General features: G+C 42.5%; 1 protein-coding gene across 3 annotated transcripts in view; it reads right to left on the reverse strand.

Annotated features, from left to right (window-relative positions):
* TAOK3 (TAO kinase 3) overlaps positions 1-15273 on the reverse strand; it is an 85724-nt gene that overhangs the window by 13947 nt on the left and 56504 nt on the right. For 2 of the 3 annotated variants that reach the window (XM_069871275.1, XM_069871272.1), the window contains exons 13-15: positions 12879-13046; positions 9750-9956; positions 1566-1700 (exon numbers count right to left, since the gene is read on the reverse strand). In XM_069871275.1, coding sequence (XP_069727376.1) covers positions 1566-1700; positions 9750-9956; positions 12879-13046 — 510 coding nt within the window. The remainder of the gene's footprint in view (positions 1-1565; positions 1701-9749; positions 9957-12878; positions 13047-15273) is intronic. The other variant, XM_069871276.1, reaches the window with a different exon arrangement.

Here is a 15273-nt window from a genome sequence, read left to right on the forward strand (position 1 = left end):
GAGTAAAAGAATATGAATATATCTCCTTATCTATGAAATTGCATGTAAGTTTGGAGTATGAGAGCGAGTCATTCATCATTTCTTCCCTCCAGCCAACCTAAATGGATCCCACCTGAATTTGCTGAGGGCAGGCGACACTGTTGGCGCTATACTGGGTGCAACCACATGTGTGCACACAGAAAAGGGAAGAATTCACAGGGCAGAGGGTCTCCAAGAGATCAGAGATCCTGCCTGTATCAGGTGTGCTGCATGAAATCCTCTAACGTACGCATTTCTAGGTCACTCTTTATACTGTGGGGGGGAAGGAGGGCGAGAAAGGGGAGCAGGGGACACTGGCCTGGGGAGCAATCAGGGTACGGCTACCCTAAGTACTCCTGCAAAAAATGGAACTGGGATGTAACCCCTGAAGAATCTGCCCAGAAGTCGGAATGCCACAGCATTTAGATTTCAACAGCAGCAACCACACAGAAAAATTCTGGCTCCTGGCACTGCTGCTGCCTTTTCCCTCCCCTTACAACCTTCAGCTGTGGTCACACACACACACACTCTTGTACGTGTAGAAATGGGAAGCTATTCAGGGGATGGAGAAATGGTGGTATAGAAGAAAAGCCCCACCGTTCAGGCAGGGTAAAACAAGAAGGGGAGGGCTCACTGGTGTAATTTTGGGGCTGGTCTAGGATGATGTCATAGCACTGAGCGAGTGCCATGGCCAAACTGTGGGTACTCCTAACGCTCCCCGTCCATCTGACCTCTAATACGATCGGGCTGAAATATTGCAGATTACATTTATTTTAGCTTTAAAAAGCCATTTTTTATTCCTTTCCCTCAGAAACATTGCTAGGTACTGCAGGCTGTGCGGATGCGAGGTGGGGGAGGCGGCACACAACTAACTCTTCCGGCACACACCCCTTTCCCTACTACAAAGGCATCCACAGCAATCACATTTGCAATAGTACAAATCTTGATGGATTCATCCCATCCCCCTCCTCTTTGTAAGCCCACAGCCCGCTGTAAGCCCTCTCCGTTATCGCAACCCAGCAATCCTTCCCAGAGATCAAGCTGAAAAATGCAGTCACGGTACAGTTGCTCGAAATAAATGAATGAATGAAAAAAAAAAAAAAAATAGCAGCCAGCAGCTCAGCCGGGAAGCAGCAATTTCATTGTTTCAAACCCCATCTGCATCTCCATAGCATTTAGGCATATTTCACACCAGCACATATACACACTTTATGCACATGCAAATCAGCATATTAATAAGGTGGAAAAAAGGAGGGGGAATTAAAAAAAAAAAATCTGGGATTATATTAACTTCACCCAGCAAGGTGGCTGATCTCACACACACTGGAAATACGCACAGAAATTCAATATATTCTACATTTTGCATCTCACACACACAGAGCAAAAATATCTTTCGGTGCAATATCTCGTTGCTATGCCAACAACAACAACACAAAATTAATTAGGAGAGGAGGGGAGTAAAAAAAAAAAAAATAGGAAATCACTGACCCCTTTTGCAGAGGGAGAGAGGGGGAGAGGGGAGGAGGTGGGGTGGGGTGGCTGCTTACCAAAGATGCTGATTTGATTGTGGCAAAGCGCTCTCGGTTCCGGTAGTGGAGGGCCTGATTCTGCACTGACTGGGTAGGCCGCACCTCAGGCCTGCGATCCCTGTGGCCCACCTCATCCCTTATAAATACATGATCCTGCAGAAATGGATAAAAACAAGGAGAAAGTCCGGCTGTGCTCTTCCCGCGGCGGCTGCCTCTCTCTCACCCCTCTGTCTGCACAAGCGCCGCTGTTGGAGAGGCATAGTTCAGCTCTCTGCTAGCCCCGGCAGCTCCCACCGTACAAAATGAATAAGCAACACATTGCAGGCTCGGGTTCGGCGTGTCAGCTGATCGCTAGTGGGATGCCTTCTCAATCCCTGGCTCCGGGTTTTTTTTTTTTTTTTTTTTTAAGCCTCCAGTATTACATATGTGCGAAAAAAAAAAAGACTGAAAAGCATAAAGCGATGCAGAGCGATTGGACTCCTCAGAAAGGTCGGGTTCAAGCACTGCAACCGAGCAATCCCATTAAAAACGGGATTTCCATGGCTAGCAAAGAAGACGCTGTTCCCTTTTAACACAAGAGCAACATTTTGCCTCATTCCCTTTGCCGAGTGCTTCGTCCTCAATAGGGTTTCTTTGTCTCTTGTTTGCTATCTGCTGTGGAGGACGAGCATCCTGGCTAAAACCATGGCAGGCTGGAGACACCAGACAAGCCTCCGTGACCACTCAGGGATCCTGCTTTCCAGTCATGATCCTGCACAGTTCTAGCACTTTCTCTCCACAGCCCACAAAGGATTTTTTTTTTTTTTTTTCCCTTTTAAAGCAACAGCTCCCAGGTTTTAGCACCAACGGTTCCCGGTGCAGCCTCCCTCTCGCTGGCTGGCAAGGCTTCGCGAGGAGCGGCTGTGCATCTGCAAAACGGCGCATGCAAGTTCTGCAACGGAACCAAGCTCTCATCAAGCATATAGAGACGAGACCCTAATCAGAAGGGCTGGCGAAAAATGCCACCTCAATCTTGCTAATTGGAACGGTGACTGCCCAGAGTCAGCACACCTGCAGGTTATGCCTTCAGGATGGAGCAGCCTTTGGACACCAGGAGTGTCCCGCTGCCTCCCACCGCAGCCTGGGCGATGGCAGGAGCACTCAAGTCCTCAAGTTTCAGCTCCTAAAAAACTCAAAGGAAAACTGAGATCCTTCCTGAATTACATCAAGTTTCCAGCTGTCAAGGGTGCAAATAAAGGCTGCAAGCGCCTACGCCAAAAGGCAAATAAGAGACGCCAAGTCTTGCAGAGAGCAGCTGTCTCCGTGCCCTGGGTGATTGCAGGTGGGCACAGGCAGCTTTGCCACCCTGCCATGCCAGAGCAGACACCAGTAAGGTCAGAAAGCCTTGTGGTGAGACCAGCTGACAGGGAGTAGCGTCTCCACCATGACACTGCAGTCCTACTGGCTTCCTTTCCCACTCCACAGACACCTGTTTCCTCTCTGCTGTCCTCAGTTTCTAGCTGCTTCTAGTCTGGACCCACACACTTTCAGCTGCTTTCAATATGATTCTGTAAATGATTTCGAGCAAAAGCCAAACTGATATGGAAGTGCTGATAGCAAGGGCCAAATGACACATTGACTTAAAGAGCTTTAAACCCAACACCTTCTTTTCTCAGGTCCTTCATTTTGAGCATTTACACTTCATGCTCACCTTTCTCATGCCTTTGCATGGAGAGATACCAAAATGACAAGTTGAAATTGTAACTACTTCTTATATGGGGAAAACTATCCTGTGGGTTACTTTCTGCTACCTAAAAGGTGGATTCTTAGAGAGCAGAATGTCATCCCGATCTTGTTTTATGGGACCTCTATGGTCAAGACAACCTGCACTGGCTCCTCCGTACCCACTCGAGGGAGACAGAACAAGCTGAAACAGTTAAAAAGGACCATGCTCCATAGAAGCCCTACAGACTGTAATAAAAAGCTGCCATTTGAGTTTATATTGACTATCCTTACACCAGACCTTTGGTTGCTCTGTCTTAGGAGGGGAAGGCAGCATTACAAAGGGCAATGACTGGCAATTGGGCTGGCCCTAGATTTTCAGCTTGTGCATGTTCGTGCAACAGGCAGAGCCTATCCAAAACTCCGTGAAATACAATCAGGGATACCCCATACAGCCCAAAGCAGATGGGCTGGCTCCTAACATCACCTTTTAGTTTGATATTTCCACTGCCGTGCTCTGGAGCCTTCCAGCAAAACGGCTGCCTGGCCAGGCAAGGGGCAGTGCTAGAAATAATGCTGAACTTGGCCTCTTGGTCTCCAACAAGCAGCTCTGCAGAGATAAACTTGGCTCTTTGGGGCTTGCACAAACACAGCCTCATGGAATGTACTGACACGACCCAAGCTGGAGCAAGGGGAGGCGAGTCAGCAACTACCAAAGGGAATTCCTTTGTTACAGGCTAAAACTGGAGCACCTCATACAAAATAAAGCTGAATAAAAGTGGCCTGTGGTAAAGAACTACACAAGACTTACTCATCTGAACCATGGAGGAGTGAAGGGAAACCAAAGTACATAGGTGCTACTACTCCTCTACTGTAGCTATGGAATTAAGGTGGAGGCATGTGACTCATGGCCACGCACATGTGAACAAACAAGGTTCCTGAGATCTGCTAGCAATACCCCAGTCCCTGGACCATCTTCCCTTTCTCCATCACATTAGTATACCAGGATGAATGTGAACTATTTAAACCAGAGAAGCAGCAAATCACTGATAAAAAGACTTTGAAAATAGTCAGATTTTTCAACACGCTCCAAAACCCTACCTAAAATGACAAGTTGAAATAATAACTACTTCTTATATAGGAAAATTGATCTGCAGATTACCTTCTGTTATCTAAGATGTGGATTCTAAGAGGGCATCATCCTGGTCTTGTTTTATGGGACATCTAGCTACTTCAGTGCACAGAAACAGCTCACAGCAAAATCTAATTGCCCTTCAGGAATGTGAATTAACTACATTCTCCATTTCATATTGAGCTGAGCAAGGAAAGGGAAGATTCCTTTGTAACTGAGCAAGCAAAAGGACCCGTTTCAAGTGAACAGAAAATTCAGCAGTTGTCCTTGGCACCCCTTAATCTGGGATCTGATGCATCTGAACCAAGCAAGGAACTACCATTAACACTCAAATAAGTCCATGCAACCTTAATAGGCAAAACATTTTTCAGAAAAGCTGTCACAGTACCAGAAATAAAATCACTTGACATTAAGAGTTACCAAACCTAAGAAGGTAAACTACCCAAAGACCTGTAACACAGACCTGTAGGATGACAAATAAATCTAAGAGTAGCCACATGCCCACCAACCTTCCTCTGACAACGTGACCAATGGCTACTAAGATACCTATCTGCAAAGCCAGAAAACAGATTTCTACTCCTTTTGTTCTATGTTCTTCCCCCAGATGCTTGCTAAGAGACATTGCAATCGCTCCTCCTTTTGGACACAAATAAAGAAATTTTGTTTCAAGCATTTAGCTCCAGATTTGTGTGAATCAAAAATCCCAAACTGGCACCTCAGCTCAAGTTACCTGATAAATAAAACCTGATCAAAAGCACCCCAGAAAATCACCAAGTTTAGGTCAGGGTGTCTCTCAGCCTTAAATCTGCCGTTCAAACACTGCTCTGTTTTTAAAGCAATGTCTCTTCCGTGTATATTTAACTTTCCATCTGCTTTCTGTGTTTATTGCAATATTTGCCTTATAAATACAACTGTAGGCATGCTCGGATCACAACTCACATCAAACCATTAAAATCCTCCTCTTTAGGGTCAATCTAGAATCTTTAAGTAAATAAATAATTTATTCTTCTGGCTGTATTATCTGCTACATAAGCAGTTTTCAGGCTGATCACAACACATAGGGTATCTGGCTGGATGTTGGCTTCGAAATTACTGATTTTATTTGCCAGGATAAGAACTCTCAAACATTTCTAGAGTATTACCGGGTCAGAGAGTTGGCAGAGCTTCCAGTTACTTAAGAGACACTAAAGATCACGTCTCTCAAAACCAATGAACAAACCCAAAAGGCAGGACTCCTACATATATTATGGATTAATGAATAACCTAAAAAAATATTGTCCTTGTGGGAGTTAATCTCTGGATAAACAGAAACATAGGGAAGCAGTCAGAACATCTGTTCAGACACAAGTTGATTCAAGCGGGTTCCAGCTGGGTATCTGAACGGCTACCACTGGTATCTCCTCTGAGCATCTTACGAGGCTCATGGATTCCTCTCAAACTGATGAGTCTTGCCCAAGGTCACCCTACAGAGCAAGAACCTGAATTTTGCTCTCTGGAGTCTATGTCATCTATACCACACAACACTGTCTCTTCACCCTCCTAATGGAATAAAGGACTTTATCACTCCCTGCCCCCAACACCAGCACGTTTCAGGAATATCTGCTTAACACCCATTTTTAAGAGCAACACTAACAGCACATTGCTAATGATACTTTTGTTTTACATTCAAGATATTCCTACTTGACCCTTTACTGATAAGATTTAACTGCAGTGATAGTTTTTTGCACTAAATGCATTGAGCATCTACAGAGAGGTTGAAGTATCAAGAGTCTTTCATGAAAAGGCTTCATGTCATCAACCTGCTTGACACAATTCCAGAAGGTACGCAAGGGGTCTTCACTGCTGGCACGAAAGCCAAAATGCAGCATGTCATTACTTAAACATCCTTTCTGCCTCATAAAAAGAACGTATTTTCCAAGTATGAATCATAAATCTTGATATGTAGGAAAACACAGTCAGCTTTGCCCCAGCTGTAACTCAAGTTGTGTCAAGGGAGGTTTAGATTGGCGATTAGGAAAAATTTCTTTACGAAGAGAGTGGTGAAGCACTGGCAGAGGCTGCCCAGGGAAGTGGTGGAGTCACCATCCCTGGAGGGGTTAAAAAACACATATATGTGGCACTTTGGGGCATGGTTTTCTAGGCACAGTGGGGTTGGGCTGATGGTTAGATTTGATCTTAGAGGTCTTTTCCAACATTAATGATTCTGTAATTCTATGATTCTCACGCCACACCAGGGCACTCTCCATTGACAGGATTCAGCGTGAGTGCTGCATTTCAATCACGACAGTGATAGGTGACGTGTACAGGTTCATTTAAAAGACTTGGAAAGTCACTCCAGTTACAACACTTATTACAGAACTATGTTCTTATTACAGGCACTGGGCAAGAATTTGTGATGATCAACTAAGAGGGTCCTCTTTTCATCCTCCTGTTGTAAACTAGACTTTAATCAGAAGACTTCCCTGACATTTTTATTGCCCAAGTTTCACATTCAATGATTTTAAGGTTGAATTAATAGCAACACCTCTGTATTGCAGTTGAACAAAACAATACCATATTGGCTTTCTGTTTAGATTAAAAGGGAACAACCTTTTTAATATTATAAAGTTTTATGGCAATAAAATACCACCATGTGGGAGCATTCTCAGTCCTACCACTTGGCATATTAATTTAGGACCACAAAATGATATTTCTGGGAAGCCACCTGTATACACACACTGACATACACCAGCAGCTGAGCAAAGCAGATGACAAACTACCTACGATGTATCAACCGATGCCTATATTCTCAGGGAGCCAATATCTTCATCCTCATTTTAAGATTAATTAACTGATATTACCCGCTTTTAAAACTCAGGTTATGTGTCTCTGAAACCCAGTGTACTTGGAGTTCAATTCTCTGCCTCATTTTGCCTTTTGTTTTTTGCACTCTCAGCTAGAACTGGGTTTGCATTAGAGCCATCACTCACCCCTCAGTTCCAACCTGTGCAGCTGAAGAACTGAATTAGCTCCCAACAGGAGATGGACATGAGAATGTGTATCCATAGGCAAGATGACCTTGGATGGAAAAGCACAGTTACATTAACTGTCTTCAAAGGACTGATGTTGGAAAATCAGAACTCTTACACTGATCATACTGTGACTTACAGAATCGTTTAGATCAGAAAAGACCTTTAAGAACGTTAAGTTCAACTATAAATCTAACACTGCCAACTCTGCCACTAAACTATGTCCCTTAATACTACACCTACATGCCTTTTGAACACCTCCAAGGATGATTCCACCACTTCCCTGGGCAGCCTATTCCAACACTTGACAACCAGTTGCAGTTAAAGCAAGCACAAAGACAAACTGAAGTATTTTCAGAATAGAGAACTTGCAAACAGAGTAGGACATAGGCGTATATAAAACCCTTGAAGGGTCCTGTTCGAATTTTAGTCTTTCCACATGTATTAATATATGCATAATATACACATGAAGAAGTTTTCCATTGACAACTGCATTCCCAGAAATAACAGAGACTAAAAACTTATGTACTAAAGTAAAACAATACATTTGCAGACTGGAATATGTCCTGCTACACGTAGTCTGAATTTGCCTTGCGTATACACATAGTGGAAGGTAACATCTGCCAGTTGAGAAGGTTTCTATTCCCCTTCAAGAATTAGCCATCACAGCCAATTGTTAACTATTCTGTAAAGACCATCAGTGCAGATCTGGGTATTGTGCTTCCAAAATTACCTTAAAACACCTGTGCTAAGTGATCTACAGCTGATTATTTTTTACAATATTTCAGTTACAATTGTGCAAGAGACCTTGTTTTTTCAAACCGGATAACACAAACTTCCATGCACAGTCACGTTCATTCACTCTACTCAACTGAATGTCTTAATCGCAAGAGAACAGCTACACAGAAGTCTAAGAGACTGAATTCACAGCATCAGAAACCTTCCCGTATTTGTACTTTAGAAGTGTCATACAATCACTAGAAAACAAAATATTAGTCTTAAAACAAGCAGGCACTCTTCTTTCACAAATGCAACTTATGTCTGATGGAAGTGACTCACATTTTGTTTCCATCAACAGAAATGACACTGAGCAGTCCATAATATTACAACATATGACCACAGTGTAGATCAGTCCCTCAAACTTCTACTTTAATGAATATGCAAAGATAACTACTTAACAATGTGAAATTGAAGCTAATACACATTTCTGAAGCTTACACTTCCAATTGTAATCACCCAGATCCGTTTTCCGTTTTTCATGCGGGTTGGTTCCTCAGGCTGGCATTTTGTACCTAACACTGTCTTTTTCTGAAAGGTGAAGATAAAATCTTCTCCAAAGGCGCTACCACAAATGTATTTCAGAAAGATGTAAACCCTTGAAATCTATGCAGCTCATCTGCCAGTACCATTAAAAGTGTAAGACAATCTTTTGTTGAAGACCAAATATCTTGAGACCCTCCTTTCTCAAGCACTTCAACATTCAATTACCCAAACACCGTGTTTAAGAGGAAAAATTGCTTACAAATATTTAGTTAGTTAAAACTAGGCTTTACTGTAACCTTACAAATGAGAAACTCATACTTCTCACGCTGCTGTAATGTTTTATTTCCTCTGGCAAAAAGCATATGTACACTTTGAAGCTCTTTGCAAATGCAATCCCAGGAACAACCTACATTTTACTGCCTGCTAGCAACTGACACTGCTAAGGCCAAGCCAGAACTATTTTAGCCAAAAAATCTTAGATTAGATGCTGCCTTAACGCTAAATAACCTTAGTTTGATATCTAGCACTAAGAAAACAAAAGGGAACAGATCACAACATGCAGCAAAAGAGCAGAAAAGCATTGAGTGGAACTTGACTCAAAACATACCTCGTGGCAACGGTCCAAAGTTCTGCACACTTCCACTTCTCATGAGGGAAATCCAAGTGCAAGCAGATTTTAATCACACACTGTGACTGGTAAACAGTTAGCTTAGCTGCTACGACCACTTGTCACCATACTACATAACACAGTACAATCATTCACAAGGAAACACAGACCGATGTTACAAGCAGAGATGAAGTGCACATGCAGGATTGGGGAAGGAGGCATGCAGTAAGTCTGCGGAACCTTGCCTCGACAGGGACAGCGCTGCCTTTCATGAGCGGCCTCTTTTTATTTTCAGAGGTTGTTTAAATGCAGTTTAGCTTGTAAAGAAAAAACACAGAACTTGATTCTGACAAGCCCGGCACCAGCTCCTGCTCTCAGCAGATGGCTCAGCACAAGACCACAGCACACTGATCGTTGGACCCTGCACAGGTGAGCCAGCGTGAGCAATAGCAGGGACTGCGGGAAGCTATGGAGAGCACCAGAGAACATACCTTCTTATGAACAACGGAGGAAGTGGAATTAATTGTGCTCTCGTCACTATGCATCATGACCAGTTCAGGGCTGCTCTCATCCAGGACCTCCTGCATGCTGCTCACACTGCTGCTCTGACTGCCTGTGCTCACAGACATACTTGGGATGGAATGGTTGCTGCCCAGACTGTCCATCTTCCTACTCAGGTTTGATCCATGCTCACTGTCCTATAAAACAAGGGGCATCAGTTACAAGTTCTGCAGGAGATTCCCTGCCTAGCATGTGCCTGCAGTGCCCACAGTTTGTTTTAAAGGTAACTCTGCAGTGTTAAAGGCTCTTTGCTCATTACTTTGGCGACTATGTTTCTCAAGGCTGCTTGGGTTATGAAATACGCCATAGGGGGCAGTTAGCTTTTGCCTTTTCCCCTGCAATCTTTCTACATCAGGCTGCAAAGCCATTCTCCACAGATCAGTAAGTCTGGTCACAGCTCTAGGCTTGAACAGAAGACAGCCAGGAATACTGGATGGCTGCTGGTGGAAGTCTCATCACTAAAAGGAGCGATCTGAGTTTGTATTAAAAGTGTTCCAAGTCAGGGCATACTATAACACATTTTGTGAATCAGAGAACACATAAGGCAATGCCCCATTTGATCATTATTTGATAACTATCACACAGTGCTTAACAGGCGTCAAGGTTTTAACCTCTCTGTCCCAAGCAGTCAGCAATTACATTCTGTTAAGCTAAAAACACCTTCCACCTTGTGTTTTCAGCCAAGATAAACTCCTCATTCACCTTTAAGCAGCTGACTCAGAAGAGCCTGCATTATTACAATGATTAAAACCATTATAATCTACTTAGACACACGTAAATAAATATTCCTCGTATAGAGCATATTTTCAACTCTACAGACATCAGAAGTCAGCAGCCTTTTTTCTTGTTGCATACTCACATAAGCACAGTAATGCCAGAGTACGCGCTTAATCTGGACTGGCTTCAAGACTTTATGGAGTCCTTTGTAATTAAGTAGTGGCACTGAAGAGGCTTGCAAGGAGTTCAAAGCAAGGACTAAGAACTCCAAACATCCTGCAGCTCCTGGTCTGAAATAGCCTCGATTCACCAAAATGAATGGCTTGCTACAGCACTCAGTTTGTCCTGGCCTCCAAAGTGAGCTTGGGGGAGAATTACATCACAAATCAATGAACAGGGTCTTCATTTTGTTGGAAACCAACAGAAAAATAAAATTAACAGACTTAACAGATTGGTATTTGATTGTGTGATGATTTTTTAAGCAATCAGCAGATCATTCAGTGCCTGTGTAAGAGCAGTTAAGATCCAAAACACAAACCAATGCTATTTTACATAGTAAAATATATGTACATGAGGATGAAAATACTTCCAGGATGCTTATATAAAGTTGCAGGGAAAAAAAAGACATAATTAAGCATCTGAGATGAGGATATGGCTATGTAATTAATGAATGCATATGCACAAACGCTAGAGATGAGATTGCATATGCAACCTTAACACTGGCTTCCTGACTTGAATACTTTTCAAATGACCTTAACTTTCTTGCAAGAGCTATGAGGAAATCATTAGGAGTATTATGAGTGATCAAGGTTTGTAATGCTCCTTTTCCACTATTGGAAGTCTAAGGTAGATAAAGGAACTGTCTTGTGGCTTTACAACTGAGCAGCTTCTGTTAACCAGTTGAGTAGTAACTGAAGCAAGTGCTATGTTTTCTTTCCACTGTCAAGTTAGCGATGCACACGAGCAATGCAACCTTCTTTAGTGGTACACGAGCTCAGTGGTAAAAGGCAGTGAAGAGCATGCTGTGCACATGCAGAGTGTAAGCTTCATTAGAGTGTTAATTCCTAGAGATACAATCTCTTCTCTTCCTCCTTTTTTAGAGGTGGGGACAGGAGGAACAGCAGATACATCCTGGAGTCAACTACTACCATGCGTATCCCACTTAGCTGTTGAACTTGGATCTGCTGAACGGTCAGGTAGGAAACCCATTCCCTTGCGCTTTCCTACCCTGTGACTCTCCTAACAACTTTTTACACTTAGACAGACAAAGCTTGAAGGTTTCAGTGCAAAAATCTGACAAATCCCTGATCTCAACATCCCGACAACTCAGCTCGAGGTTTAGAAGTTGGCTCGCTGGAGGGTTAGAACAGAAGCACCTTGTAGTCTAACTACAGTGGTTGCTGTTCTTGCTCCTTCTGTGCAACAACTTCAGCGTGAGGGGCAGTGCTAACTGCCATCCTCTCCTTCTTTATGCCCTGACACCCAGACTCACCCATTTAGTAAACCAGAGCTCTAGCTTAGCCTTAAAGGAACATTTGACATACACAAAAACCTCAAAACCAACTCCCAGAATATACATTGAGCTTGGGCATCTCACTTTGTATTATCTTGCTGTACCACAGCAAAAAGGAATACAAACATCAACTCACCTATCTATTTTTTTGTTGAGAACCAGTCATGGATTTATTTACCCAATGTGCCTATACCAAATGACATTTATTTCCATTTAATCTCATCAATTAGAAAATGACTGGTTTCCTTCTCTAAGCCACAGTTAGTGTCAACTATCATACACCGATTGAGCGAGCTGTTTATTCTAAGATTTAAACTGAAGCTAAATTGTATGTCTTTAATCTTTTCTTCACTATTAAAGAATTTGAGAAATGAGTCTTACTAATTTGGTAATTTGCTTTTCAGCTCATGATTGGCCAGTTACTTTACAAAAAAGTTATCATAATTGAAAAAATATTAACATTAATCAAGAGGTGTTGACTGTGCTTCTGAGACTGAAAAGCTTGGGCTGTCAACAGACCCTTTCATGCAGGCTCTAAGCTACTTTGTCTCACAGACAATCTCCTTCTAAAAGACTTTCTTCCGTAAAGCCTTCAGAAGAAAGGCCACTACTTGAGAAAATGTCAAATTTTAGGTTGCCAATAAATGCACACCTAACAGTGAGTAAACTACCATCACTCATTACCCTACCCTGCACCTCTGCTGACAATATTCCAACAACAAGGATTGTATCCTCACCTAGGCTGTGCTTGGTCTGCACCCTAAGGACAGCAATATTTCACCCTAAAACTATTTGCAATAGTGCAAATGAGTTAACAAAATAAAAGTACCTCCTCCTCTTCTTGAGACTCGGTCAGTGGGCCATTCCGTGTCTCTTGGAAAAGGATTTTCTTCATTTTCCGGTACTGCAGGTTATCCAATTCACGTACTGCATCTTTTGTCCTTTGTATGAGGTCTATTAGTACCCTTGGTGGTCGGTCTCGGCGAACAAAATCATGCTGAATTAAACGAAATAAACCACACAGTTTCAGACATAACCCAAATATGTTTGATGCAAAAACAAGGACATGGTGACTTTTCTGAGACACCTGAAATGACAGTTCATATTCAGTAATTGGTCTGTTCAGATACAATAATTAGTAACACCCATTATGAAAGACTCCAGACACACTTGGCATTGAACACGCTGACTGTGCTCATCACTGTGTCAAATATCCAAACCGATGGTGCTACGCCCTGTGAGTATCGAAGCGTAGCCTGCAAAATGTTTTGTTCAGAAGCAGAAGATCTGCTTAAGCACAGAACTCAATCAAATGTAGATTACAGAGAAGTGAGGCAAAATCACTTTGCCACTTGAAGCTGGTTATGTGCGTGTATGCGTGCGCACAGGCACTTCAGCAGCAGGAGAAGCTGGGCAGCAGGTGGAAAGGAGAGAACCCAGCCTGACCCTCCACAAGCTCTCTTTAGCCCTGATTCAGTTCTCTGTCTGAAGTGAAATGGTTTGAGCAAGGTCCAGATTTTCTGAGCTCTCCAGGGAACACGACTCATTCGTCCCTTCCTGAGCTCGTGCATTTGACACATACAAGGAACAAGACAGTGCCACTTCAGACCTCACAGAAGCACAGGGCTTTAAAATGGAGAAAAAGCATAAAAGACAAAGAATCAATCCTGATTATGCAAGACTACCTGCATCAGCTACATCCAAAGGTTTATCCTGCATCTATCTATTCTGATTTGTACGCAAAACCACTAAGAAGACTGTGAAGTTTATTTACACTTAAAGCATTTGCAGACAGAGATAAAGTAAAACCAGGTTCTTACCAACTCCTGCTAAGGATGTACTAGAAGTGCAGGTTTTAAGCGTAGACTTAATAAATTCTTCAATGGAATTTAAGTACATGATTAAAGTCTCTTCTCTGATTTATCAGATGTGCTCTCCTGAACTGTACAGCCAGCAGGAGAGTCTGAAAGCCTTGAGCTTTCCCACTCAACCTTTGACTGAATTAGACAGTCTGAGTACACGCTTGCCAAAATTCTACACGGGATCACTACAGTTGGATATGTTGCTTAATATCGATCAAGGGAGATGCTCTGAAGGCATAAACATCTTCTGCACGTTTCTAGAAACATTAAAAATGAAAGAGAAAGGTGGAAAAAAAGTGGTTCTCTACTCTGCATCACAAATGCCACAATGGCCTTTGGCTAGAGAGCCTCCACAGCTGGACCCCACCTGCTGAGAAGTTCTCAGGGTCACATCTGCTGCCTTGGCCTCACAACTCCTTCCACACCTGGGAAGATCAGGGTTCCCCAGGACAAGGAAAAGCATGTCTCACCTAGATGTGCTGCCATTCCTCAAATTCATGAACTAATACATCCGTGTAGCTGGAGTAACTGATAGATGAAACCTAGTCCTCCTTCCAACAGGAAACTTACATACAAAAAAAGTTGACAGGATGAACTGATCTTGTTTTAATGATTTGTAAACAAACATGGACAGTACATGCCACAGGCTTATTTTGTAACTGAATTCAAACTGTTGTGCATTTGAGTTTTGCTAATGGGGATGGCCAGTCATTTCATCATCCATTTTTTGCTAGTAATGATGGTGTTTATTTTTGAATTGTAGCTAAAAGTTCCGAAGATCATCTCATACAGAAGTAAAATTAATCATTTCTGCTCCTCAACGCAGACAACCACCATTTACTTTTTTGTAAACAGCAAACCTGCAGCTTAGCTATGATTAGAAAAAAAGGTGACCATTTTTATCTAGTTGTTGATAATATTTAGAGAGCAGTAATGTATTTGGAACAATGATCCTGAACTTGAATCCATCCTCCATGTCCAGTGTCTCCTTTATGTATATTATTTAGCAGTACAAATATTCATTTCACTGGAAAGACTATGTGCTCCATATCCAGGCAGTATTCAAATATCAGTAAGCAATCATGTGGAAACTGTAGGGCAGAAGCAAAAGGCTCTTGCATAACGAGAATCCAATTCTGGCTGCTCACTTGCATTACCTAATTGCATAAATTGCACACAAGAGATGTAGACACCCCTCTGCCAGGTACTGTGCAACTCTAAGAAATGATGGCTGAAAGGACATACTTTGCCTACTCTCTCCAAATTGCAAGAAAAAAACAAACAAACAAGCAAACAACAAAATCAAAATGGACTCAGAGAGAGGAAGAGGTTTATCTATCTAAAAGCAAGTTCCAAATTGGC

This window comes from Phaenicophaeus curvirostris, chromosome 17, assembly GCF_032191515.1.
Source record: "Phaenicophaeus curvirostris isolate KB17595 chromosome 17, BPBGC_Pcur_1.0, whole genome shotgun sequence".
Classification (NCBI taxonomy): Eukaryota; Metazoa; Chordata; class Aves; order Cuculiformes; family Cuculidae; genus Phaenicophaeus; species Phaenicophaeus curvirostris.